We start from the raw sequence: 27,772 nt of genomic DNA on the forward strand, positions 1-27,772 counted from the left end.
AAGGGTGGGGGCACACAGGAGGGGGTGGGGGCATTTAGGATGGGGATGAAGGGGGCACAAGTGTGAGGTGGGTACATACAGAGAGGAGGGAAGTGCAGACCGGGGGTAGGGGCGGTACTGGGATGGGATGGGATGGGATGGGATGGGATGGGATGGGATGGGATGGGATGGGATGGGATGGGATGGGGGGTACACCCAGGCTGTGTGAGGGGGGCACAGGTAAGGCGGGGGGCACAGTCCGAGGGGAGGGCACAGGCAGCCGGCTGCCCTGCACGTACCTGCGGTGCGGGGCGCGGTGCGGGCAGCGCGGTGACCCCGGCGGGCGGCGGCAGCGGGAGGAGGAGGAGGAGGAGGAGGAGGAGGAGGCAGCGCCGCGCACACGCACACGCGCGATCACATCCCGAGCGAGCCGGCGGCGAGAGGCGGGGGACACGCACACAGACAGACACACAGACACACAGACACACACACGCACTGCTGGGGGAGCCGGGGGGGGTCAGGGAAATTAATACCCGAGAAAAAGGCACTTACCCCCTCGGCGGGGCTCGCACCGTGCGCGGGGGTGGCTGCAGGGTGGCGCTGCGAGGGGAGGGGGGATCAAAGGCTGGGGGTGGGATGGGGGGGGGGGGGGTCTCGCCAGCCCCCGCTGCCTGCCACAACAAAGAGCCAGACACAACAAAAGCAGCATATGGCCAGAGCCGCGCGGGGCTGTAAATTAAACATAAAGGGAAGATTAGATAATTAATGAGCGCTCCCGGGCCGGCCCCGGGGGAAGGGGAAGGGGAAGGGGGGGCTGCCTGCTGCGGGGAGCCCCGAGCCCCCCGCCCAGCCCCGGCGGGGAGGGGGCCGGGGGGCACCTGTTGGGAGGGAGGGAGGGAGGGAGGATGGGCAGCGGCCTCGCCAGCTGCTCCGGGGCGCAGCCTAAGAGGATTAGCGGGGACATCCCGCCCCCGGCAAAAGGGCTTGAAGCTGCAGGGCTGGGGGTGGGGGTCCCTTGAACTCCCCCCCCACGTGCGGTGTCGCCTCTGCCCCAGCCTCGGGCAGCGTCTCGGAGGGGTTGGGCTCGAATCCTGCATCCCTGAATCCCTCCCCGGGCAGCATCCCCCATCCGGAGGGATGGGGGTGGGCTGGCATCCCGCATTCCTCTGCCACAAACGCGCAGGGATTCACGCACAGTGAGAGATTCACGCACACAGAGCTCAGTGTGCTCCCCCTGCTCGTGTTCCCCAGTCCCACACAGGGAATCCCAAATCCACCCTGCTAGGCAGGAGGGGAAACTGAGGCAGAATGGGGCATTACTGAGGCAGAAGAGGGGGAAAACGGGCAGGAGGGGGGAAACTGAGGCAAGAGGGGACACGGAGGGAAGAGAGAGGAGACTGAGGCAGGAGAGGGTGAGTCCGTGCTGGTGGCTCAGACCTGCGGGAGGGCACATCGGGGCTGGCCCCAGCCAGGGCTGCAGCATCGGCAGCGGCGCTGGCTGCCCCCGCGGGCGGGAGGGAGGAGGGGGTGCCCCGGGAAGGGGGTGCCAGAACCAGCGTCAGGCTCGGCCCGGCCAGGGGAAGGAGTTAATCCCATTATTGGCAGGCTCACAGATGGCGGCTGCCCTATTCCCCTGCTTAGCAGATTGAACAGATCAGGCAGGAGGGAGGCAAGGAGGTGGGGGGGATGTCCCCCCCCAAACACCCACAGAACAGGGGTGTGAGGGGCTGTGAACACCCCCCTCCACCCCACGGCAGCCTGAGAGCACCCAGGGGTGCTGCCCTGCTCCCCCCACTGCACCCCTTGCCAACATCCATCCGCCCACTCTGCCCTGGACGAGGGGTGGCTGACACAGCAGGGGACCTGGGGACACCCCTGCTGTCCCCAGACCAAAGCTGCCACCCCCAGATTCCCCGGGAGGTCAAGGGCCAGGTCCTGTTTCCCTGGCTCGGGGAGATTGCAGCAGCTGCTCCCGGGGCAGCAGCAGCCAGGGCTGGAGCCCGGGATTAGGGAGTGTGGGAAAGGGCTGGCAGGGAGCCAGGGACAGCCTGGAACGTCCCGAGCAGGGAGCACAACCCAAAAGGGATGGAGGGAGGGAGGGACGGACAGAGGGAAGGATGGAGGGATCACAGGAGGGATGAGGGAAGGAAGAACAGAAGCCAACAGCTCCTCAGCCCACCACAGCAGAGTGGAGCCACAGGGCTCCAGCCAAGCACCTCCATCCTGCCAGGAGCTCAGGGTGTGATGGCCCTGCCTCCTCCCCACAGCCCTTCCCCACCACAGCCCCCTGGAGACCCCCCAGAACCCCGGATGCCAGGTCCTGGTGGCTCCCAGCCCAGTCCCAGCGGGCAGGATGAGGCTACCTCCAAAGCAAAGCCTCCACTTGCCTTCTGGAAAACAGTTGGAGAACACTGAGCCTTTGACTGTGCAGGGTGAGCAGCTGTGCCCAGCCTGGCACACCCCACTAAAAACCCCCCTGGCCACCCACATCAGCCCCCCACATCCCCCCCACCCTCCCTGGAGGGCACCCCCAGCATGGATGTGAGACATCCCCTGGCAGCTGAGCCACAATTCCGGGGCTGCCGAGGCAATGGAGAGTGGGAATCTGGGCGGGAAAGGTTGGGGATGCAATCCCACAGGGCTGGGGGCCCCTCCAGCACACCAGGATGCAATGGGAGATGGGTTGGAGGATCCCCCAGCTTCCAGGGAAGGGAATTGGGATGTTCCCAGTGCTTGGCCCCACTTGCTCAGCACTGGTGCCCCCATCCCAGTCCCTACCCTCTGCTTTGGGGGGTCTCTGCAGGACTGGGGGTGCAGGAATGTAGCACTGGAGTGAGCACAGCCCCAGCATCCAAAACAGCTCAGCTGAGGGAATCCTGGCCAGAGACTGACCCCCAGCAGGAGGGGACAGCCCCAGAGCTCTGGGGACACCAGGGGGGACCGAGGGAAGTGGGACAGCCCTGGTGGTTCCCTGTCCACACCACAGCACAGGATGGAGCCCAGGGCAAGACCCCATAGGGGCAGGAGGGTGGGCAGGCTGCTCCTCAGCCCTTGGTGCCTCAGTTTCCCCAGCCGTGCCTCAGTTTCCCCTGGCATTCCGGCCTCATGGCTGCAGGCAGGATCACCAGGGGCAGTTTGAGCAGTCCCTGCCCAGCCCCACGGCTCACCCAGCCCACGGTGACAGTGCTGCTCCCAAACCTGCCCTTCCAGGAGCACAGCACCCAGCCCAGCCACTGGCACAGGGCAGAGGTGCTTGGTGGCCACAGGGTGAGCATCTCTCTTACTGCCACCCCTTGCTCCAGGCACCAGCCAGCTCAGGAACGTGTTTGTGCCTCAAGAGCCAGGTCAAAACCCTGGGAAACTCACTGTGGGGCATGCCCAGCTCCCCTGCCCAGCACAGGGCTCCCCAAACCTCACAATTCCCCTCTGGGAGCTCAGCCCAACCCCGCTGCTCCCACCAACATCCCCCTGCCAGGATCTGGGGATGTGGCCCAGGGCTGCTCCCAGCCTGGCTCTGATTGCAGCCAGGGAGAGGAAATGGGCAGCTCTGGGTGAGGGTGGGCACTGGCACAGGGCTGGTGGCACTTGGGGACAAAGGGACTCACAGGGACAGCCCCAAGCAGAGCCTGGGGTGATCCTGCAAAAAGCCCCCAGCTTTTGCTGGGGATGCTCAGCCACACCTGGGGTGATCCAACACCTGCAAAAAGCCCCCAGCTTTTGTTGGGGATGCTCAGCAACTCTTGGGGTGATCCAACACCTGCAAAAATCCCCCAGCTTTTGTTGGGGATGCTCAGCCACCCCCAGCTTTATTTTGGGGGGATTCCCCCCCATTCCCAGCTGGTAGTTCCCACCCACTGGAGATGTGAGGATCCATCGGGGGGGAGCAGAGTGGTTGAGGCTGGGAGCTGCCTCAGTGCCAGCCCAGGCAGGCTCCCAGGGGACTAATACCGACATGTAAATATTAGATACTTCTGTCTCCTCTGAGGCCAATTACACAAATCGTGGCAGCTCCCGCAGGACTCTCTGCTCCTACTTACTGTATCATCATTAACAGCTTATTAGAGAACAGCTGCTCCAAGAGGGGGAAACAAAAAAAGGAGAAGCCAGTAGGAGAGGCGGGAAGGAGACAGGCATGGAGGAGGGTGAGCAGGCGTGACCTCCACCCTGCCCCAGCGCTCAGGGACACCAGGGACATTGTCCCCATGCTGGCACCCGTGTGCTCAGCCCTCTCTAAAAACCCGGTGGCAAACCAGTCCAAAAATCCTGGTGGGATCTGCTGTGGGATTCCCAGAAGGTGCTGGGAAGGGGACAGAGGGATGGGCTTTGCTGGTGTTGGGCAGGGGACAGGAGTGAGGTGGCTCCAGGGACAGCAGGAGCTGGGGTGAAGTCGCCAAAGCAGGTTGGCACCCTCAGCCAGGGGCGTTTTGGGGCTGGCAGGTGCCTTCATGCCCACAGGGAGGATTTTCCTCAGCCTCTGGGTGCTGGGATGGGAGGACAGGAGGTTTAGGATCAGCTCCCCAGCACAACCCAGCCTCCCTGAGGGGGGGACACACATTCCCTAAACCAACAGCAGCATCATTAAAAGTGCAGCTAATTGGGAGCCAGGCACTCCTTGCCCTCCTCCCAGTCCCCAAAGGGGTGACAGCAGCCAGGCTGGGATGGCAGGGGGGATTTTTGGGGTGCCACAACTCTCCTCCCTTCTGAGTGCAACCAGGCACGGTCAGTCCCAGCCCTGACACCCATTGATGTCCCCTGCGGCCACCAAGGCCAGCCCGGGTCCCCAGCGGGGTCACAGCAGGGTGGCCAGGGCAGGTGGCCCTGCTGGGAGCCGTGTCCCCGGGAGGGAGGACGTCAGGACATGCTGCTGGTGCGCTCTAGCGTCAGGCAGCATTAATGCACGGCTGGCAGCAGGCACGGGCTGCACAGCTGGACACACCGCGGGGCTGGGGACGGACACCTGGACACGGATCCGCGTGGGGACGGACGGACACCTGGACACACACACACACACACGGGGGGGGACACAGCCACCAGCTGCACCTCAGCCCACCCCAGGTGGCTCTGCTGCGCCAATGTCCCACTCTGGGGGGCTGGGGGGGCAGATGTCCCACGCTGGGGGGGACAAAGCCCCCCAGGCAGGGGCAGATGCTGTGGGAGGGGAGGGGGAGCGGGGCTCCCCAGGGCTTTGGGGGGCCGGGGAGGCAGCAGCTTCCCGTCTGATTGCTAATTATCCTCGGTATTCCGTGTCAGACACTTTATGAAGCACCGCAGTGATTTGCTCTTTCCCTGTAATTAGGCACGGCGCAATTACCATCTAATTCAAGTTCAAGCTCCGCGTCCTCGCGACCTTCCCGGCCTCGACACCGTGTCCCTGCTTGTCTCTGCAGGGCCCCCTGATGTCACCTCTGCCCCGTGCCTGCTCCTCCAGAGAGGAGAGGGGCACCGAGGGGCTGGTGGAGGACAAGGCACACAGCCACCCCCCCCCAAAATCCACCCAGACAAATGGGACACCAAAAGCCAGGTTTGGGGGCGCCCTCCAGGAGGGTGACAGTCACCAACAGAACGCTCCTGATCACCCCTGAGCCCTTGGGATTTTGGGGTGAGGGCTGACCCCAGCACACGGCCAGGCCCCACACAGCTCCCAGCCAGCTGCCACTTTGTCCCCTGTAGTGTCATTTTACATTGTCACACTCCGGGTTCAGAAACAGCACGGAAACATCAATTAAAAAACCTACCAGGCTTTTTTGGGGGAAAAAAATAGGATACAGAGAGCAGGAGTTTGGGTGATTGACCAGCAGCTGTTGTACCTTCCCAGTGTGGCACTGGGATTCCCTCTCCCCTCTTGGCTCATGGCATTTGCTCCAGGAAGGGCCACATCTTCTCCTGGAGCATCCCAAATCCACCGCAGCCCCGGGCACCGCGCTGTGCCAGGCTCTGGTGGCACAGAGCCCCCGCAGAAGGATGCTCCCCCCTCTCCTCCCAGCAGCTAATTAATCCTGCTGCTCAGGCAGAGCTCATTAGTGCTGGTGCTGCTCCGGCCACCCGGCGCAGCCGCCCTTCCCAGCAGACAGCAAGGTCAGTGCCAGGGGCTGGTGGGCACCACCAGAGCCCCCCCTGGCTGGCTCTTCCTGCAGGCTGGGGATGTTTCTCCAAGCTTACAGCATAGGGAAGAATAAAAAACAAAAATAAAAACAAAAAAAAATGGGGGGAAAAAGAAAAAAGAGGGAAAGAGGGGTGAGGAGGTGGAGAAAAGCCCCTCCCTGGGCTCTTCCTGCAGGCTGGGGGTGTTCTTCCAAGCTTACAGCATAGGGAAGAAAAAATAAATTAAAAAAAATTTTAAGAAGATTAAAAAAAAGGGAGGAAAAGAAAAAAGAGGGGTGAGGAGGTGGAGAAAAGCCCCCCCCGAGCGTGAGCAGCGGCCAAGGAAAGCAGAGGAGTCAGCCAAGTGCCTCTCTCTGTGGCGGCAGGGCGCGAGTGGGCCGCCCTGCAAATGTTTTGAGTTTCCAAAACAGAAGGGAGAAGCCAAGAGCTGCCGAGTTCCCCCACAGGCCAAGAAGGACAAAGGGCATCCCTGTGTGGGGTGGAGGGGAGGGCGGGCACCCAGCACCCCCCCAGGGATGTGCTGGGTCAGGGGATGTGGCACAGGGGTGCTCCCAGCTTGGCTCTGGTTGCAGCCAGGGAGAGGAAATGGGCAGCTCCGGGTGACAGTGGGCACTGGATGGTGGTTGTGATGGGATGTGCACCCACAGGGACTGCCCCGAGCAGAGCCTGGGGTGATTCAACAGCAGCCAAAAGCCCCCAGCTCCCTGTGCTGGCACAGCAGGAGCCTCCCAGCTCCCATCCTCCTGGGAACCCCCCCGCTTCAAGAGCCAAATGTGCTGGAAAAGCCCCGAACCCAGCATGCTCCAGGCTCTCCTTGCTGCAGGAGACGCTGACGCCAATCCAGAAGGAAATCCCAGTGCCCACCCCGGCTGCTGGCAGGGATGTGAGGATGCTGCATGGGTGGTCCAGCCCCTCTGAGTGATCATCCTGCAGGGTGATGCTGAGCCCCAAAAAGCAGAGCCTGCCCCATAAGGAAGATGGGAGATGGGGCAGCATCCATGGGAATGCCAGCAGCACAGGCCCCACACTGCTGGGGGACCCCACACCCCTCCCTCCCCTGCAGATTATAACCTCACACACGGATTATAACCTTAAATTATTAATCCCCAACAAATCCAAACCCCATCTGCCTAATCCTGCCCCCCCCCCAGGGGGATGGATGGGGGGCAGTGGGGCTGCCTGGATGCCAGCCCTGCTAGCAGGAGGGATGGCAGAAGCCACAGGGGGAGCCCCCCAGCCACGCTGGGAGCAGGCAGGGAGACAATATCGGGCCTATGCGGCCCCCTCGCCGCCAGATGTGTGTTAATAAGGCAGCTGCCCCCTAAGCTAATAAGGTCACTTACTGGCTCCAGCAAGACGAGAAAACAAGCAGGGGCTTGGCTGCGGTACAGCCTGACTTGGCACTCGCCGCACGCCGGCTTCCTGAATTCTTGCCGCTTCCAGAACAGCTCAACGGGGTGGAAAAAGCAGAGAGAAACCTCCCTGGCCCCCCCCCCCCCCCCAAAACAGCACCCCCAGCATGGCCCACCCGCCTCCAGCATCCCCCCCCTGTGCCCCGCTGCTGCAAAGCCACGGCGGGGTTTGTTCCTTAGGGAAAACCTGGGGGAAAGGCTGGGAAGGGAGGGGGGGATTCCTGCAGACTCTCCCAGCAGCCCCCCCCAGCCCCGGCCCCGCTCCCTCCCTCGCCTGCCCCCGATCATGGCGCCTACAACTCCCTTTGTTTTAATATTCTAAAGCGAGCCAGATGCCGGCTTTAATCCCCTCAGCTGGGGAGGATTTGCAAACACATTAGGAGGAGGAGGAGGAGGAGGCAGCAGAGCCGGCCCCAGCCCCAGCGGCAGCCCCACGGCGGCACTGCGCCCCATCTGCCGCCCCAGCCAGGGCATCCCGGCCCCTAATTGCCTTCTCATGTCGGGATTAGGGGCTGACAAGGTGTCCCACATCACAGGGGATACCAGCATCCCCTGCCACTTGTGGCTGGGAGGGCCCTTGGCTTGGCTGGGCAGAGTTTGGGGGTTTGCCCTGGTGACACCCCCGGTGCCAGCGGGGTGGGAGAGGCATGGATGGGTCCTGCTGGGTGCCCAGGAGAGGGGCAGAGGTTGGGTGCAGCCCTGGGGTGATGGATGGTGTGGATGGGTCCTGCTGGGTGCCCAGGAGAGGGGCAGAGGTTGGCTGCAGCCCTGGGGTGATGGATGGTGTGGATGGGTCCTGCAGGGTGCTGGGTGCCCAGGAGAGGGGCAGAGGTTGAGTGCAGCCCTGGGGTGATGGATGGTGTGGATGGGTCCTGCAGGGTGCCCAGGACAGGGGCAGAGGTTGGCTGCAGCCCTGGGGTGATGGATGGTGTGTCCGTCCCAGTGGCGCAGTCTCAGCTGCCAGCCCAGTGTCAGCTCTCCCATCCCTCAGGGACACTGGGATGTTCTGGGGAAAGCTCTGGGGGTCCTTCCTGCAGCATGAACAGGGGAAGGGATTTCCATCCTGACCTCCAGCACCGCCAGCTCCTGCTCTGCTGCTGCCTCCCTCCCCTGGGACTCAGCAAACGAGGCTGAGATTAACCAGGGACAGCAGCAGGAGCCAGAGGAGTCAGATCCTGCAGGAGCAGCTCAGATCCTGCAGGAGCAGCTCAGATCCTGCAGGAGCAGCTCCAGGTGTGCATCCCATTTGTCCCACAGCATCCAGCCCATGCTCTGCACCACAGCCCCGCTGTCCCAGCACTGCCAGACCCTCCCCACAGTCAGGAGGGGGAAGTGGCCTCCCCAAAGTGGGGAGAGGCAGCAGCAGAGCCCCAGGAGCCGGAGGGTGATGGGAATGTGGTGCTGCAGGAATACCCCAACCCCACAACACCCCAAATGGGGAAACAGCTGCCACACAAGGTGCCCCATAAACCCCCCCCCCTCACCCAAGGGTCAGCTCACAGCACACCCCCACAGCTTCCCAAATGCTGGGGGTTCCTTCCAGACCCCCAGTCCAGGCTGGACTTTGTGGGGGAGCCCAAACAGCTCACAGCCCTGCAGGGACCAGGGCAAGGATCTCCACATCCTCCCCTGCCCATCCCAGTGCTGCCTGCGCCCACAGGAGGCTCCTGCTCCAGCTTCCCTAAAGAAACACCTCCAGGAACACAGAATCCTCCTGAGCTATCCCAGACCCCATATTCACACTGCAAAGGCAGCAGGGCTTTTTTTGAGGGTGGTTTTTTTTTTTTTGGTGCATTGTTTTTTTTTTTTTTTTAAGACCAGGATCTCCTCCACAGCACTTAGCAGCCAGGAGCTCCCAGGGAGCAGAGCTCAGTGCTTCAGAACGACGCCTCATTTGCCAAGAAATAATCCCAAGGAGAAAAAAAAAACACAAAAACCAACCAAAAACCACCAACTCAAAAAACACCCAAAAAACCCAGACTCAGAAGATAATTAACTCCACAAAGCAGCGACCCTGAGTAGCTCAAATCTTCGCTGTAACTCCCCAGCCTCTTCTCCAAGGAATTATTTCTTCCTGTCTCCAACACAACAGCACCAGAACCTGAGGCCTGGGGATTTTATTGGGGTTGTGTGTGTCCCCCAAACCCTGCAGACAGATTTACCCCCACCCAGGCAAGGTGGGGGGCCCAGCCCCACATGAGAACTCAGATCCCAGAGCAATGGGATCACTCCCCACCCCCGTGGAGGGTCAGAACAGGACACTGAGGATGTGGGGCTTGAAGGGATGGAGAGGGGGGAAATGGGTGCTCCTGGCCCCCAACACCCACCAGCACCCCCTGACAGGGAAGGAGCCACTTTTCAGCTTCCTCCCTGCAGACAAACAGCAGGAAAAGGCAGGACAGACACCCTGGGGGTGCATTTTACCCCCCCGTTCCCTCTCCCACCTTTAACTCTGGCAGAGGGGGTGCTCCACCAGAAGCTGGGGCGAGTGACCCTGGCACCATCACCCCCCTGGCACCATCACCCCCTGCCCCTTCCTGGCCCTGGCCAGGGAGGGGAACTGAAGAGGGAAGAGCTGAGAAAAAGCAGTGCAGAGCCAGCCCTTCCCCCGGCATCCCCCTTCCCCTGCTGACCACAAAAAGCCAACATCTCCCTGCGCCCCTCCAGCCAGGGGATGGGAATGTGGAAGCAATTGCACTTGGCAAGGCAGCAACAGTGAGTCAAAAACAGTTGTTTGGCTTGTCAGCCACCCAGGCCCTGCAGCTCTTGTTTTCCTTTGCCTGCCTTAACCCCTTCCAGCCCCACACGCTGCTCCCAGCAGGAGCCACAGGCCCCCAGCCCCGCCTGGAGGGGACGGGGGAGCTGGGGAGAGGTCCCATCACACAGCCCTGCTCCCAACAACGGGAGAATGGGCGCTTCTCTGGCAGGAGGGCCCTGCAGGGAGAGGGTGCACTGAGCCTGCTGTGCTGCTGGGAGCTGCTCTGAGGCACAGGGATATCCCAAGGCCACCAAGGATGCCCGGTGGGCCTGGAGCATCCCACCCACTCAGCCCAGGAGGTGCAGAGAGCTCGTGTCCCTGCCACAGAGAGCATCCCAGATGGGCCTTGGCAGCCTGAGGGGACATGGCCACACGTGCTGGGGACCCTGTGCCACCCCGGGCAGTGCCAGCCTGGTGGCACTGGGTGATTTAAAGCCCTGAGCACAGCAGGCCCCATCCCATTTACAGCAGTTTAGCACATCCCAGGATGTTCCCATTGGCTCCTCCAGCCCCTTCCCTGCTGGCCATTTGGCAGAGAGGCCAGGAACACATCCAGAGCCACCACAGGCTGCAGCAGGGGCTCTGCTCCGTGCCCAGCTCACCCCTCACACCCCACCATGGGGACCCCACACTGCTGGGACCCCAACTCACCCAGGCTGCCACCAGTGTGGGGCAGGGCAGGGGGACACCAGGATGCATCCACCCCCTCCCCACCACAGAGGGGACAGCCATGGGGTCAGGGTATGGGGCAGGGTATGGATCAGGGTATGGGGCAGGGTATGGGGCAGGGTATGGGGCAGGGTATGGGGCAGGGTATGGGTCAGGGTATGGGTCAGGATATGGGGCAGGGTATGGGGCAGGGTATGGGGGCAGGGTATGGGGTCAGGGTATGGGGCAGGGTTTCCCTTTAGGCATCCAGCCAGCTCTCAAAGCTCTCCATTGCCCCCAGTCTGGTCCCAGAGGAGACAGAGATGGGGGTTCTCCCTCTCTCCCCTGGGGACAACCCCCTCCAGCAGAAGGGAAGCAGGGTGAGAGGATGGCTGGGGAAGAGTTAAACCCTCTGGAGCTCGTGGAAGGGGAGGAAAAGTGGAGGGCAAGGCTGCAGCCCGCAGGGAGAGACAAAGCGAGCTGCAGGAGCCAAGAGATGAAGGAGAGGATGCGATAAGAGGGGGAGCAAGCGGGGTGTGTGTGCTGGAGCGAGGCAAGGGAGGAGGAGGAGGAGGAGGAGGAGGAGGAGGAGGAGGAGGAGGAGAGGTGGGTGATGACCAAAGTCATTGAACATTTTTTGGCACGCCTACCCCCGAGTATCCTGGCCGTTGGCCCAGCTCGGAGCTGAACTTAAACAAACTCCTGTTGCAGCCATCTGCTTGATTTTAAAATAAATCAAACAATCTGTTGAGCCGTGGGTGATCAAATTTCCATCTGTGCGGACGCCTGCTCGCCTCCTCGGAGCCTCCGCTTGCCTCTACCAGCCAAACACTCCTGGCAGCATGTGGCCTCCCTAATTCCTCCAGGAAAGGGAGAAACCGGACCTCCCCCTGCACCCCGGCCCCCTCCCGGCCCTGCCACCCTCCTGACTCAAACCCAGCGCTATTTTTACAGCCAAACACAGGCACATCCCGGGTTTAAACGGGAGGAAAACGGGGCTGGAGGGAAGATCCCGAGGGGGATTGAGCTGCTGCCCGTGCTGGGGGGATTCCTCATCCTGTCTCCATCCATCCCACGGCTCTGAGGGGATGGGGAGGGAAAGGGCAGCAGCTGCTGGCCCTGGTGGTGGTGGCTGGACAGAAATAGCAGCTGTGAGGCCAGAGCTGTGTGGCTGTCCCCATGGGACAGGGACACGGGGCACACGTCACCTCCAGGTGCCTGGGGGTGCCATGCTCGCAGCCAGCCAGCCTCCCAAGCAGCCTGCTGGCCCTCAAGGCCACCCAAAATCACCTCATCCTGAGGGTTTCCCCCCTGCTCTGCTGGCAGGGAGCCCAAAGGGGAGCAGCGCTTGCGTTTTGTCCCAAGGTCCCCAAAGAGAGAGGTGGCATCTCCCTCCTCCGGTCTCTCTGTGTCCTGCAAGCCCCCTGCTCGCCTGGGGGAGCAGCACCCACGATATCCATGGCCCCAAAGCCCCTCTGCGGGGTCAGTCCCCTGTCCCAGCCAAGGACAAACCCCTCTGGCATCACCCCGACGTTGCCATCCCTCCCCGGAGCCCTTCCTTCCGCTCGGAGCAGAGGGCACCGGGCACAGCGCCAGCACAGCCACAACCAGGGCAGCGAGGGGTGGGGCAAAACACAGCAAAAGGACCAAAAGATGAGCAAAGAGGCAGGAAATCGGTGTGAATGAAGGAGAAGGAGCAGGGTGGATAAAGGATGGAGCCTGATTTGGGCTCACTGCACCCCAGCAGCTCTGGTGGGGAAGGTCAGGGTGAGAGCACAGACTGTCCATGCATGGGAAGGGAGGAAGGACACGACAGCAGGATTTATGCCTCATCCAGGGGTTCAGTTATTGGGGTGATGCTTCCTGAGGGTCCCCATGGCATGGTGGAAGCAGCAGCAAGGAAAAGGAGGTGCCCAGCACCCACCAGAGCCGTGCCAGGAGCCCGAGCCAGCAGCTGCGGAACAAACCTCACCCCTGTGGGATATTGCCAAGCCTAGAGCTGTCCTGGCCAGCCCAGGGCCAGCCTGGCCAAGCCACTCAGTGCTGGAAAGAACAGGGAGCAGGGTGGGGGCCACCCTGCAGCCTCAAATGCTTCCCAGTGCCAGCTTTTGGGAGGGGCTGTCCAGCCCCAAGCACTCAGCATGCAGCACCCAGGCTCCAGGATCAGCATGAGAATGGGAATGGGTGATACAGCAGCTTGGGTGATCCCAGTGCCACAGGGGAACAGCCCCACAGGAAAATCTGCTCCTGGGGATCCACATCCCTGAGCTCAGGCGGTGGCTGAGATGGGGAGGTCCCTCCAAATGCTCCTTCTGGAGTAAAATCCAAGCAGAGCCCTGACAGGATGCACAGCAGGGAGCAGGTTACACAGCACAAGCAATAGCGGGAAGGGGAGGGGAAAAAAAAAAAAACCAACCACCAAACCCCTTTTTGGAAGAGGAAAGGGCTGACAGGACCTGGCTGAGAAGCAGGAGAAAGCCCAGATTTCCCAGTTACTGTGCAGATGTTCTGGACTGAAAACAGAAGACGGCAGGAGCGAATTCATCTCCCCCTCCAGAGACGCCGCAGCCGGAGCATCTGGACTGTGTCTGCAGGCAGCAGAGCCGGCTGCCCCCGTCCCTGGGAGCCCCACACCAGGAACAGCAGGGACAGCCCCGGGGTGCCACACTGGAAACTGCCTGGACACCTCCAGGGTGCCACACTGGGAACGGCCGGGACACCCCCAGAGCCCCCATTGGGAACGGCCGGGACACCCCCAGAGCCCCACTAGGAACAACTGGGACACCCCTGGGATGTCACACCCAGAATGGCCGGGACACCCCCAGAGCCCCCATTGGGAACAACCAGGACAGCCCTGGGGTGCCATGCTGGGAACAACCAGGACAGCCCCAGAGCCCCCATTGGGAACAACCAGGACAGCCCTGGGGTGCCATGCTGGGAACAACCAGGACAGCCCCAGAGCCCCACACCAGGCACAGCCTGGACACCCCCAGGGTGCCACACTGGGAACAGCCAGGACACCCCCAGAGCCCCACTGGGAAAAGCCAGGACACCCCTGGGAGCTCCACACTGGGAACAGCTGGGACACCCCAGAACCCCACACCAGGAACAGACAGGATACACCCAGAGCCCCATTGAGAACAGCCAGGACACCCCCAGGGTGCCACCAGCACCAAGAGCAGGGCCAGCAGGGACAACCCAGGCCTGTCCCCACAGCAGGTTGACCTTGGCAGTGCTGCCTCCAGGGAGAACTGAAAGGCTTCATCCTTGCAGTGTTTGCACTCCAGGGTAACTCCTGCTGCCTGCTCCCACAGCCAGGGGGAGAGATGGGGAGAGGAAAATGGCTGGTTTGGCAGTGAGGACAAGGAGAGGGGCAGGAGACATCCATCCATCCATCCATCCATCCATCCATCCATCCATCCATCCATCCATCCATCCATCCATCCATCCATCCATCCTTCTATATATATAAATATATAAACAAATCTAAATCTAAATCTATACATATACATATATACTTATTCCTGGCCAGGATAATAACTGGAATCATCAGCCCTTGATCATCACTGGATGTAAAGCCTCATGGCCCCTTTGCAGAAACATGCTGGAAGCAGCTGGAAGATGATGGTGGCAATGTGCTGCCTGCCCCACACCCTCAGCTGTCTGTGTGTCCCTCCCCCCTTGGGTCTGTCTGTCCCACCATGGCTGCCAAACACTGAGTGAGAGCCCAGCATCCCGGCTGTCAGCAAAATGTTCCGGGCTCCAAGGTCCCTCCCTGGTGTCCCCAGGCACAGAGGTGGCTGCTGGTGGCCCCTCAGACCCATCAGATGACACAGTCCCCATTTCCAAGGAGGGGCGAAGCTGGGGAGGACAATTAAAACCATTTTGGAGGGTCAGCTGGGAAAACTCCACCTGCACAGGGTTGTGGCAGCTGTGGCCATGGGATGCACATCCTGCGGGGATGGGCACCCACAACAGGGACCCCCAGCCCCAAAGCAGGAGGTGCTGGGGACACACTGGGTGACAGCACGCCAGGACACAGCCTCAGGGGGCTCACAGAGGGGCTGGAAGCCTGGGAGCAGTCCAGCTCCTGCCCTTTGGCCAGGGAAGGCAGCTGTCCATCCCAAACCAAGGGGGGATGCCCCTGGCTGGGGAGTGGCCACCACCCCCCTCCCATCAGGACCTTCCCTCCCATCCCAGCTGGGCCTCAGCCTTGTTTCAGCTCTAAAGTGGAAGACAAAAATTCACTGGGACAGAGCAAACCAGTCCCTGCAAAATTCACTGCAAAGCAGTCCCTGCAAGCCCTCCTGCCCTCTTCACATCCCTCATGGGGGTGCCAGGACCCTCCCCAAGCATTCCTGGTCAAAAGCAGCCCCAAAACCCAGCAGCTCAGCCCTGCCAAGACCTGGCTCTGCCAGGACACCAGGGCAGGCAATGCTGGAATGGAATAACCCCTGGTAAATCCTGCAGCAGGTCCTTGTGCCATCAGGAATGGCCCATCCAGCACTGGTGCCTGGATACAGCCACCAAAACACAGAACTTTGGGAGCTCTGTGGATGGAGGGAGCTCCTACACCTGCACCAGCACAGCCTGGACACCCCAGCCCCATGCTGGGATGGGATGGGATGGGATGGGATGGGATGGGATGGGATGGGATGGGATGGGATGGGATGGGATGGGATGGCATGGCATGGCATGGCATGGCATGGGATGGCATGGGATGGCATGGGATGGGATGGCATGGGGTGGCATGGGGTGGGATGGGATGGGGTGCCATGGGGTGCCATGGGGTGCCATGGGGTGGGATGTGAGGCAGCCCAGAGCAGCCTCAGGTTTGCTCTGCCCCAGCGCAGGTCGCGGCGCGCTCGGCACAGGCTCCTCTCCTGCAGGTTGGAGAGGGAAAGCCGGGGCAGCTGCTGCTCCAAGCACGCCAGCTCCGTGGGTAAACAGATGACTTCAGTCTCCTGAGAGCTACTAAAGCCCAGCAGCACTTGTGCTAACGTGGAAGGGGGGAGGAAAAGAAGGAGACCAAAGGGAGAAGCAGCCTCATACCCCTGGCAGGCTGAGAAGCGCACCCAGGTAACGTCACCCTTCTCCCAGCCCAGCCCAGCCAAAAATCCACCCTGGAGCCATCCCCTCCATCCCTGCCCTGCTACCGAAGATCCAGCAGGGAAAAGGAGTCACACAGCAGCCAGAGCAGCTGCACAAGGCTGCTCATCCAGCCAGGGCACGGCTCGGCCGCGTGTGCCGCGGAGAGGCACCGGGAGCAGCCATGACCTGCCCGCAGCAGCCTGGGCTGGCACCGGGGCTCTGGCACCCTCCACAAGGCCCAGGGAGGGCACCCAGGCTGGGAGCGATGCCTTTGGCACGGGAGCAGCCCCGCCAGGAGCCAAGGCACGCCCGGGGCACCGCTGCCACCCGCCTTGGCTGTGGGGACCCGGGGCTGTCACTGCCCTGGGACGGGGCCCGGGGGAACCGAGCTGCTGGAAAGGCTCCCACTGCCAGCTGCTCCCGGAGGAAGAGAGCCCGGCACGGCTGGGAGGCTGCCACCGCCTGCCGGGTCCTGCCCCTGCTCCCAGGGATGCCCCTGCCTCACCACCTCCCTGGATTTGTACCCAAGTCCCCACCCTGGTACTCCCCAAGGAGGGCAGTGTCCCCTGAGGGACATTTCCACACCGTCCTTTCCAGGCCAGGATGGCATCATGTGGCACAGGCCTTTTGCTGCAGGGAGGAACATCTGGGCAGATGCTGTCCCAGCAGCACAGGACTGTCTCTAAGACAGGAGCCAAAGGTGCCATCAGGGAGCAAACAGAGCTCTCCTCACCCCAAAAACCAGCATGGGAACGTATCCTCCTGCAGCCAGAGAGGTGTAAATGAGCTCCTGGCAAACCAGCTGCACCCAGTGCCCCAAAACCTGCTCAGGAGATGGAGACAGCTCCTTGCCACTCAAGGACAGTGGCAGGGGTGTCAGGACAGGACCCAGCTGGTCTCTTGAGGGGTGAAAAGCCAACTCCTGCCATTCCTGATGTACTTGGAAAGCCAGGCACCCACACTGCTGTGCAGGGAAGTCCCTCCTCGCTGGGAAGCAGCCAAGGAGCATCCCAGGCTGCCCCCTGTGACCGAGCTTCCCGGACGGCTGGGAAAGGCCAAGTGTCTGGACAAAACATCTGTCTGTCTGCAGCAGCCAGAGCCGGCCCTTTACTCCATCTCCCGACTTGGCTGCGACTCCGGGGGATGCTCCAGAGGTTGCAAAAGCATTTTCCCTGCATGGGGTGAGAGTGGAGCCGGTGCCTCTCCCCAGGGTGGTGTTCCAGGGGGTGCAGCACACTGCCAGACCAGCGTTTCTGGCAGGTGCCTGCTCGAGCTGCCAGCCCTGCAGCGCTGCTGCTTTTGGGAAAGGCGGGGAGAAAGCAAAGAGCAGGGAGGGCAGGGTGAAAAATAAATATATAGCAGCCAGCTGGTGAGCTGTGGAGTCAGCACGAGGTCTGCAGGACACGGCGCTGGCAGCACAGCCCTGGAATTTCGGACAGCTGGTCCAGCAAGGTCAGCCTGGCCAGAGCAAAGACCCCTGTGCTGCTCCCCACAGCGGGAATGAAGGACAAACACCCCCATTGGAAACCCCACGGGGACAAGCCAGCACCCCAGGGCAGGGGGTGACTGACACAGGCAAAGTGTCAGGTGAGGATGAGGAGGGACAGCCAGGTGCTGTTCCCACACAGCAGAGCAGCCCTGACCTCAGTGGCAGGAGAAAGCCCAGGGCGCATTTTCCCCGTGTTGTTTCTTTGTTTGCCATGTGGGAACACGATCCCAAGGGAGGCCGTGCCCCGAGACATGAAGTCATCTCATGATTATATTGCCACCTCCATGCTGGGATTGAGATCTCATCTGAAAATGCCAGCCCGGGTCGGTGCTGGCTGAGCAGCTGCTTTGCTGAAAGGCTTCACTAAAAACAGCTTCACACGCTGCAAACTGAACAGGTTTATCCCAGTGAAGCTGGCTAAAATGCTGCTCTGAATCTGGAAACTGAACAGGTTTATCCCAGTGAAGCTGGCTAAAATGCTGCTCTGAATCTGCTGCAATTCCTGATGGCAAAAATTGCCACACAAAGCACAGGTAAAACCACCAAAAAAAACCAAGCCAAGCTGGAAGCCAAGAGGTTGAGGTGACTAAGACCAGCTCTGCTCCTTATTTAAGGGATGAGGAGAAGCCAAAGTCAGGCTGTGCCACCCCCCTGGAGCCCACACATGATGCCTGGGCAGGGACACAGAGGTGCCACCAGCTTGGCCAAAAAGCACCACCACCCAAAACACTGCCAGTGGCCAGAAGGATTTTGATTTCCTTCAAAACCCATAAAAGATGCAAAGAAGGCAGAGGTGCCTGGGGCTCTTCCTGCACAGGTCTCTCAATTCTCATGCTGCAGTGCACCCAAATATCCCATAATCTGGCCTGGTGCAATGCAGGAGGAGGGCTCAGGCATCACTCCCCGCCTTCTGGGTTTGTTTTTCTGGCATCCAGGAGCTTTGGCTGCTGCTCAGCATCAGTGGGACAAGGTTTAGTGGAGAACACAAGAACTCTTTGATTTTTGCCCAAAACCCTGTTCGAAAGCCAAAAGGAAAGTGCCCACCAACAGCTGTCAGCTCCACGCAGTGATTTGGAAATGCAGCCACGACCTTTGGAGCTGGGAACCTGCAGCAGGGGCCAAATCCCCAGCTGAGCCAACAGCACTGCTGGCAATTAGTAAATACAGTGAACTCAGCCCCTGGGGCCTGACTGTGCCCTGCCAGGCACAGCCCCACACCACCAGCCCCAGGTGGGCTCTGAACAGTGGGAATGGGGCATGGAAAACACCCCCTGATTCCCAGAACCAGGCTGGGAGCAGCAGTGAGCTCCATGCCAACGCCTCCACAGCAGCAGAGGACACTGAGCACAGAACCACAGCTTTGTTTGGGCTGGAAAATGGAAAAGCCCTCCAAGATCATCATTCTGCCGTTCCCCCAGCACTGCCAAGGCCACCAGCGACCATGTCCCCAAGGGCCACATTTTTTAAATCCCTCAAGGAATGGTGACTCCACGACTGCCCTGGGCAGCTGTGCCAGAGTTTGAATGACCCTTTCAGTGGAGAAATTTTCCTTAATAGCCAAGCTGAGCCTGCCCTGGCCCAGCCTGAGGTCGTTCCCTCTCCTCCTGTCCCTGCTCCCTGGGAGCAGAGCCTGTCCCCTCCTGGCAGGAGCTGTGCAGAGCCACAAGGTGCCCCCTGAGCCTCCTTGGCTCCAGGCTGAGCCCCTGCCCAGCTCACTCAGCCTCTCTTGGGGCTCCAGCCCCTTCCCAGCTCTGCTGCCCCAACGCTGAGCCCTGGGGACACCCCTGGTGACCGGCCACCACCTGGACATGTCCCCATTCCCTGCCACCCTCCAGGCTCAGCACCCAGAGAGTTTTTCACCCAAGGAACAGCAACCCATCCAAGCCATGAGCAGCAATTTCTCCAGGGAAATGCTGCCAACGCCTTTACCAAAGCCCACAGAGACAAGATTCAGAGCGTCCCCTGAGCCACTGAGTGGGTCACCTTGTCACAGGACATCAGGTGACAATTCCTGCTGGTTGTCAACTCAAGTGGGCTGGGCCTGATCACTTGGTTGTCCTGAACAGCTGTGTTCGAGTTATGGTAGGATTTGAGAGCTTTCCAAACACCTGGAAGTATTCCCAAAAAAGTTGCATTTAAGAGGAAAAAAAAAACCAGAAAACCTCAAGAGGAGTCACTTTTACAGGTACATAAGTGCAGAGAGAGCAGTGGAAGGTGAGGATGGGAAGAGGTGGAGGACAGGGGAAGCTTTTCCTGGTGAGCACAGGTCTCTGAGAATGCCAGGCAGGCTGAGGACAAGCAGCTGAGAGTGCATCACTTCAGCCCTGTGGAGAGAGGGCTGGAGAGCCTGGGGGTGACTTGAGAAGGCACAGCCAGCCAGGAACAGGTCCCTGTCACCTCTGGGAAGCAACCAAATCTGGGCATTTTGTGGTTTATTCAAAGCCAGGGCTCCCAGCAGCAGCTGCTGGAGGAGCCAGCCCATGCACATCCCAGTGGGATGCACAGGCACTTCATCCAGATCAGAAGGAGATATCCCACCTGGATACCCCAAAATCACAGCCCCACACCAATAAGTGCATTGATCTACACAGCTCCCCCTTGTAAGGGGCACAGCTGGGCAGAAAATCCATTTTCACAGCGCACACCTGGGGACCAAGGGTGACAAACCAAAGGATGCCCAAGCCAGATCCCCTTTCTACACCCAGCACTGCATTTTTTTTTTTTTCTTGGAAGGGACAACCCAAACCCGCCCCACAAGTGCCAACCACAGCAGGGTTCTGCAGAGCTCACCTCCAGGAGAGCCTCCTGCAGCAGGGAGAGCTTCAGGCACCCCACACCACCACAGGGCACCGCCTGTTCCACTGCTCCCCGCCACCAAACCAGCTGCAGAGGCACCACCCACCCAAAATATCAGCGGCTCCTCCCTCGTGGCAAGCCCCAGACGTGGGGGTCCCTCACCAGCACCTCCACACTGTCACAGAGAGGACCTCAGCCCCACCCTGCTCTTGCTGCCCTGCTAAAACAGGGACATGTGGGGGTGTCTGGTGGCTTTTGGGGTATTTGACCTCAAGCTTTGAGCCATTTGTGTCAACCGTACACAGGCGAGACAGCAGCACACCACAGCTGCGTGCAGGGGGTGCAAAAAAGGCAAGTGCAGTCCAAAAATGAAGTTGCAGAGCTGAAAGGAGAACTGGGGAGATGATTTTAATTGCTCATGCTCATTCCCTCCAGCTTGGTCCCACCAGAACGGGGGCCTGGGTGTCACACAAGAGTGAAAGGCTCATCTGGGGTGACTTTGAGCAGCAAGAACGGCTGAACAAGGGTACAGCTAAATTAACCAAGTGCCCTACCCGAGCATTAAGCCGTGTTTTAAATAACCTTGACATCTGTGAGGTCTCAGCCTGCTGGAAAGCATGTGCAGACAGGGAGGGAAAAAGTGCCAGGACCTTGTGGCCAGCCAGAGTCCCCACCAGGCCACGATGTCCCCAGGCAGCTCTGCTGTGCCTCCTGCCACCAGCCCCTTGCAGCAGCCCCTTAATTTGCTCATTAGCAAACCCGGGAACAAGAGGAGGAACTCAATAGTGTCCCTTCCCTGGGACACACTCTGTGTCCTCCTGGGAGTTTGGGATTGGGGCCAGTGGGGACCAGGACTGGCCTGCCTGAAAAATGCTGGGACCTGGGGGGGTCACTGAGGAACCCCACGGGAAGCACCCAGAGCACCCAGCCATGCTGGAACAGAATTGCTGCTGATGATGTCCCCACGGGGTGGCCTGGGGACACCAAGGGGGCAGAGGCCTGAAGAACCAGCTGGGGACATGCAGGTGATGCCCCTCTCATCAGCTGCGCCCACCTGGGCACTCCAGCACCACGGGCTGCTCACCTGACTCCTGAGTCCTCCATGGCCTCCAGCACCTTGGAAATGCCACCAGACCTGTGACCACGTGGGCATCACAACCCACCCAGCAACCATGAAAATGCATCCACAAACGACCCAAAACGATGGCAGGACCAACCAGCTCAGGCTGACAGACCCAGGGGGAACCCCCCAAAAGGAACAACTTCCAGAGGATTCCCAGCACCGTGCCAACCCAACCTCCTGTGCCATCCTGGCACCCTCCAGGTGAATGCAGCTCCTGCCTGGTGCCACTCCAAGTGTCCCCCCCAGGTCAGGAGCCAGCACAGCTGAAAGGGAAATTACATTTGTAAGCAGCCAAGGGAGAGTGATGGGAGAGAAAAGGAGCGCTGTCTTGGAAGGACTGGTTTACATTTCTAAAGAAAATGCCAGCGCCTCAGAGAGCTGCAGGGTTCTGGCTAGGGATGGAGCTGAAAGGCTTTGAAAATGACCTCGGGGATTTGGGATGTTGGCATTTGACAGAGCCCAGCCTGGGGCCTGGTTTGGTGACACAGAGCAGCGGCTCTGGAGAGCTCCCACAAGCTGGAAATTTGGGAGTAAAAGCTGTTATTTTCCCATCCCACGAGAAAGACAAGCTTGGGGGGAATAAACTTTTGCTCTGCCATGTGCTTTTGAGGTGATGCCCTCAAAGCAACCTGTGTAACCCCAGGGGGAGCCACGGAAAGGAGCAACTGGGGAATCTGGCAGCACCTGGGCAATGGCACCCGTGTGACACCCGTCAGGGTTGCAGGGCTTTTGGGGAGCCCTCACTGCAGGAGAAGCAGAGCAGCACGGGTGGGGGGAACCCAGCCCTGTGCTCACCCAGCAGCTGTGAGAAGAACTGGGGCTTCTCCAAGGGAAATCCCTTCATTAAGGCACCTTGTAAAACTGGGGATAAGTTGGGAAGTTTCCTACAGAGCCCATGAGCTCCTTCCAGCTTCCCAAGGATGCTCCCATGGAGGGCAGGCCAGGCAGCCCTCCCTGGCACCTCTGAGCACCCTTGATGGCAAGCAGGACAGGATTGGGATTTCCTCTGTCCTGGCTCCCACCTCCCTCATGCGAAGCTGCCAACAACACAGACACTTCTGGAACAGGACAGGTCTTGGCTCTTCCCTCCTCCTGGAAGGGTTTTTATCTGTTCCTTCGCAGCTTGACAGCTCCAAAAGTTCACTGCTAAAGGCGCCCCATCCATTAGCAACCACCCCCAGCACCCAGACCCAAAAGAAGAGCATCCATCTATGTCACCGCTCCAACTCCTCCTGGATTCCAGAGGCGGGAAGCGCCGGGAAAGGAGGGATGGGGTCCGGGCCAGCTGCCTTACCTTGGGGAGGAGAGTCGGGGGCGCCACTGCCAGCAGCTCTGGCGGGGTCATGCTCTTGCCAGCCAGCACCACGGCCCCGCACTCGGCACAGGCGCCGATGGTCAGCTGCTTGCCATCGTCCACCAGCAGGCTGTTGGCCACGCGCAGCGTGTAGAGGAAGACGGGAAGCCTGGCCACCTGAACCGCTTTTAATCCAAGGCATCGCTTCTTCTCCTGCCGGCAGAAGAAGCAGACGAAGGTCTCCACCTTGTACTGCCGGGACCAGGCGCTGCTGGGGTGGTGGGAGTTCCTGCCCTCGTGCTGCAGCCACTGTCCCAGCAGGTCGTGGTAGCACAGGATGCAGGTGGCCACCAGCCCGGTGGAGTCGGCCGGCCTGGCCCGAGGGGCGGGCGGGTAGACGGTCAAGAAGGGGAAAAAGGGCTCCTTCTCCCCAAACCGCCCCGGAGGGTTGACGTTGAGCTGGAACTCTTTGCCAGCTCCCAACTCGGCCCCGCAGATGTAGCAGACAGAGGTGGGACCGGGCTTGATGACAGCGGGGTGGCCGGCGAGGTCACCGGCCGAGAAGACCTGGTGGTACCTCCCCAGGAAACTCTGCACGGAGGAGATGAGCTCCTCGTTGTGACAGGCCCTGTACATGGCCCACAGGTCCTGCAGCACCCCGAAGCACTTGCGGCAGCTGCTGACCTCCCAGTGCTTGTTCAGGCCCTTGGCGCCGGGCGGGCAGGGCAGGAGGCTGAGGAAGGGGAAATGCATCGTGCTCTTGGCGTTGCCGTTGGTGATTTTGGCCGCCACCGGCCTCGCCTCCTTGCCGCACTCCTCCCCGCACAGGTAGCAAGCCTCGGGCACCGGCGGGATGCCCGTGCCGTCCTCCTTCATCCCGCGGCGGCCCTTGGCGGGCATGGCCCCGGCGCCCAGGGGCACCACGTAGAGCCGCTGCAGCACGGGCACGTTGGCCAGCTCGAAGCTCTGCCACTGCTGCATGAGCGAGGCGAAGCAGCAGGGGCACACCAGGGTGCTGCCGGTGGGGGACAGCGGCTGGGCGCCCGGCGGGGGGCTGTGCAGCCACAGGAACGGGAAGAAAGGCCCCGGCGAGCTCTTCTCCTGCTTCTGCACGTGGACCCGGTGCTGGGCGCCCGGTGCCAGGGCGCTGCCGCAGATGTAGCAGGCGGTGCCCGGTGCCCAAGCGGGCCGCTCGCTGCCTTCCTCCTCCTCCTCCTCCTCGCTGGTGATGTTGATCTCGCTGTCCGAGGAGCAGCAGGGGGGGCCCCGCTCGCTGCCCGCCGCCGGGGGGGCCCGCGCAGCGCCGCCCGCCCCCTCGGGCTCCGACAGGGGCTCGGCGTCGGAGAGCTCGGAGAGCTCGGAGCCGGCTGCCGGCCCTTCCTCCTCCTCCTCCTCTTCCTCCTCCTCCTCCTCCGGGTGGCCGGCGGCGCGGCGCGGCGGCGCGGCGGGGTCCCAGCCCGTGGCCCCCCGCCGCAGCCCGGCTCCCCCCGCCGCCGCCGCCGCCGCCGCCGCCTCGCACTGATGGGGCCGCTTGAGCCAGTACATGCGCTTCTCCACCGGCGTGCGGCTGCGCTCGAAGGAGTCCCACTGCTCTCCCAGGAAGCAGCGGCAGACAGCGCAGACCAGGGCGCAGCCCTCCGCCGAGACGGCGCGGGCTCCGGGCGCCGGCTCCTGGTGCTGCAGGAAGGGGAAGAAGGGCCGGTGGTCGCGGGGGGGTCGCACTTGAAGCTTGAGCTCTTTGCCGCGGCTGATGCCGCCGCCGCAGATGAAGCAGCAGAGCGGGGGCGCCGAAGGTTGCGCGGCCCCGGGGCCGCCCCCCCCCGCCGCCGCCGCCGCCGCCGCCGCCGCCTCGCCGGCCGCCAGCGCGGCCATCAGCCGCTGCTTGCGGGAGAGCGGCGCCGCCGCTGCCCCCGGCCCCGCCGCCGCCCCCGGCCCCGCCGCGCTCATCGCCGCCCCCGGCTCATCCCGCGGCTCCGCCGGACACGCAGGCTCGGGGGGCGGGTTTGCGGAGCGCTCCCCCCCCACCCCTCCGCCCGCCTCCTCCCGCCGGGGGGAAGGCAGCGAGAAAGGAAAGGAAAAAAAAAAATAAAAATTATGATAAAACAACGGCAACAACAACAAAAAAAGAAGCTCCCCGCGGCAACGAAATATCCACGAACAGCAACAAAAATAAACCCGGGATAAAAGTTCGGTGCGAAAGTTTGGGTCCCGCTGGCGGCGCGGAGGAAGGGCGGCTGCCGGCCGCCTCCCGGCCCCGGCGCCCCCGGCCCGGCTCCTCCCCGGCCCCCCCGCCGCGACCTGCCCGCCCGGGGGGGCCCGGAGGGAGGAACGAGCCGCTGCCACCCCCCGCCCGCCCGCCCGCCCGGCCGGAGCCAGCCCGGCGCGGAGCGCAGCCGAGGGACCCCACCGCGGAGGGACCTGAGGATTTCCACAGCCGCCCCCCGAGGGGGGTTGTGACCGGCCCCACGCGGGGCGGCCCGAACGCGCTGTCCCCTCCGCGCCCGTCACCCGTGTCCCACCCGCCACCCCCAAACCGCACCAGGGCGCTTTGTGCGGCTCGCACTCCCCCAAAGGCACCACGTTCCCGCTTCACGCCGGCAGGACGGATCCCACCGAAAGCAGCGGCCCTTTCCTGCCCTTTCCAGCCATTAACTCGGTGTCCCGACCACCCCCGGTAATTTATTTCCCACTTTTAAACTGCTGCCGCTGTTCCAGTTCAATACCAGATTCTATTTCCCGCTCGGTCCTAAAATGCTGCGTCGCTTTGCCACTCACTGGTAAATAGCTGATGCGTTCCCAGCCGGAGCTGGCGGCGTTTCAGCGGCGCATGCAATAATCCCGGTATATCCTTACCTGCCTCGCAGCCCGCGATAAGATTTAATGCTTGGAAAGCACTTTGCTGTCCTTGGACAATAGGCACCGCGGAAGCGCAAACTGTGCCCAGGGCCAGCCTCAATTAAACCTGACTGATTAACCACCCCAGCGGCTCGTCAGGGTGCCCACCGGCTCGGCACGGCTCTCCCGATTAAATAAATATATTAGGAGCTGGAAGGGGGATTTTTTTTTTTTTTTCAAACAGTCGTTTTAGGAGGAAGCCTGCTCCCGGCAGCGCTGCGGAGTTTGAGTTCACGGCAAGTCACTGCAATATCCCAGGTGCTGTCCTTGCAAATCTGCCTGAGCTGGGAGGGTGCAGGATGAAACCCAAGGAGGCAAGGTCAGTGGTTGGATAGGACACAGGGACAGAGGGACAGCAGGATGAACGCCTGAGCCACGTGCCAGCACACCCAGGTGATGCACAGAAGCCACGCTGCCCCTTGTTCCTCATCACTCCTCGGGCCACCCCGACCGGGTCCCCCTGGGGCTGACCAACCCTCGGTGTCACCTCCCACCCGGACCGCGGGTGACAGCGTCCGGTGCTCCCCGGCAACTGGCCCTGAGATCAAACAGATTGTGTGACATCAGCTGGAGCGCGGGCAGGGGCAGGAGGGCTCTTCAGGGACCCGGATCCAGTTTCCACGCAGATGGCTCCGGTAGTAAAGAAGCAGGGGGTGGGAGGCAACACACAAAGCGGGAACACGATACCTTGGGAGAACTGGCTCCACGGGGCTTTTTCAGGGGTTTCCAGAAGACAGCAGGGCCTCGTTATATTTTATTTATTTATAGGGCTGATGTGGTGGCTGCTCTATGCACCGAGGGCAGCGGGAACGCCGCGCGTCGGGGTGGGCATGACTCAGATGCTCTTTAAAGACGCACGCGGTCTCTCGGTGTCACCCACCCCTTTTCCCGGATGGAAAGGGGCCACTGGGCCGGATGGGATCCCTGACCCCAGGCAGCAGCAGCGGATCTGGGAATGCCTCACCCCAGCTGCCCAGCTGGAGCTCCCCCGGGAGCTGCGGCCACCAGCTCAGCCCACCCTTCGAGCACAGCCGACAGATGCTCTCCCGCCTGCTCCGCAGATGGGCCACAAAACAACACTCCGTATTCAAAGTCCAGAGCTCAGCAGGGCCAAACCCCCCTCCGCACCCTGCCCTGAAACACCAACCCTCCGTGCCCCTCTCCAAGGCACCACGAGCCCCTGGCTCCCCCGTTCCCCCCACGCCCCACTGGGACTCGGCCTCGGAGCAGCTTCCCGGGCCTCGGCTGCGCCCGGACAGAGCAGCTCATTTATCATCCTGTGCCGCCCCGGCCCTGCGGTTGCTGTTTGCAACAGAGAAGCTGGGAGGGAGAGAAAATTTCTCAAGTCGGCCTCGGCAAGAACTGAAAACATATGCCCTGGCGGCAAACGCGTCCCCCGGGGCGCGCGGGGATCAAGGCGAGCCTAGCGCAGGATTTTCCAGCACGGCTCCCGCCGGCCGGCGCGCAGCCCTCCTGCCAGAGCTGGCCCTGCACAGACACCCCTGCGCTGGGGTGGTGACAGCCAGGTCTGCTCCCCCAGCCCTGCGCTGTGAGCGCACTGGGAGGCAGGGCAGGGTGGCTCCTGGCTCGCTCGGGATGGCCGATGTCACACTGTGCCTTGCTGGATGCGGTGCAGAGGTGGCCTCTCGCTCAAAGACAAGCCCCGGGGACAGATGTCCCTTCAGGGTAGGGGACAGGCCCTGTCTTGTGTCAGGACTCAGCACCAGTTGTGCGAGGTGCTGTGCAAACAGCTGTGATTGGCCCCGTGGGGCAGGGGGGGCTCCTCTGTCTTGTTTGGGGCAGGGATTCAGGATGGAGGCATGAGCAGCCCACAGCGTGCTGGGTCCATCCCTGTCCCCATCCTTGACCCCATTCCCATTCCTGTCCCCATCCTCATTTCCATCCCCATTCCTACCTCAATTCCTCCATCCATCCCCACTGCCAGCCCCAACCTTATCTTTATTCTCATCGCCATCCCCATTCCTGTTTCCACTCCTGTGCCTGTCCCTATTGCCATCCTTATCCTTATACCCCTTTCTTTTTCCACTTCTGTCCCATCTCACCCTCATCCCCATCCTCATCTGCATCCTCATCCCCTTTTCTATTCCTATCTCCATCCCCATTCCCATTCCCATTCCAGTCCCCATCTCTGTCCCTATTCCTATCCCTATCCCAGTCCCTTTTG

At 61.5% G+C, this 27,772-nt stretch overlaps 1 protein-coding gene across 4 annotated transcripts in view; it reads right to left on the reverse strand.

Annotated features, from left to right (window-relative positions):
- The window catches only part of GSE1 (Gse1 coiled-coil protein), a 102,153-nt gene extending 77,514 nt beyond the window's left edge, over window positions 1–24,639 (reverse strand). The window contains exon 1 of one of the 4 annotated variants that reach the window (XM_036390420.2): window positions 22,693–24,639. In XM_036390420.2, coding sequence (XP_036246313.2) covers window positions 22,693–24,639 — 1,947 coding nt within the window. The remainder of the gene's footprint in view (window positions 1–22,692) is intronic. The other 3 variants (XM_054516164.1, XM_054516163.1, XM_036390421.2) reach the window with 3 other exon arrangements.
- Between the last annotated feature and the right edge of the window lie 3,133 nt (window positions 24,640–27,772).

This window comes from Molothrus ater, chromosome 12 (assembly GCF_012460135.2).
Source record: "Molothrus ater isolate BHLD 08-10-18 breed brown headed cowbird chromosome 12, BPBGC_Mater_1.1, whole genome shotgun sequence".
NCBI lineage: Eukaryota > Metazoa > Chordata > Aves > Passeriformes > Icteridae > Molothrus > Molothrus ater.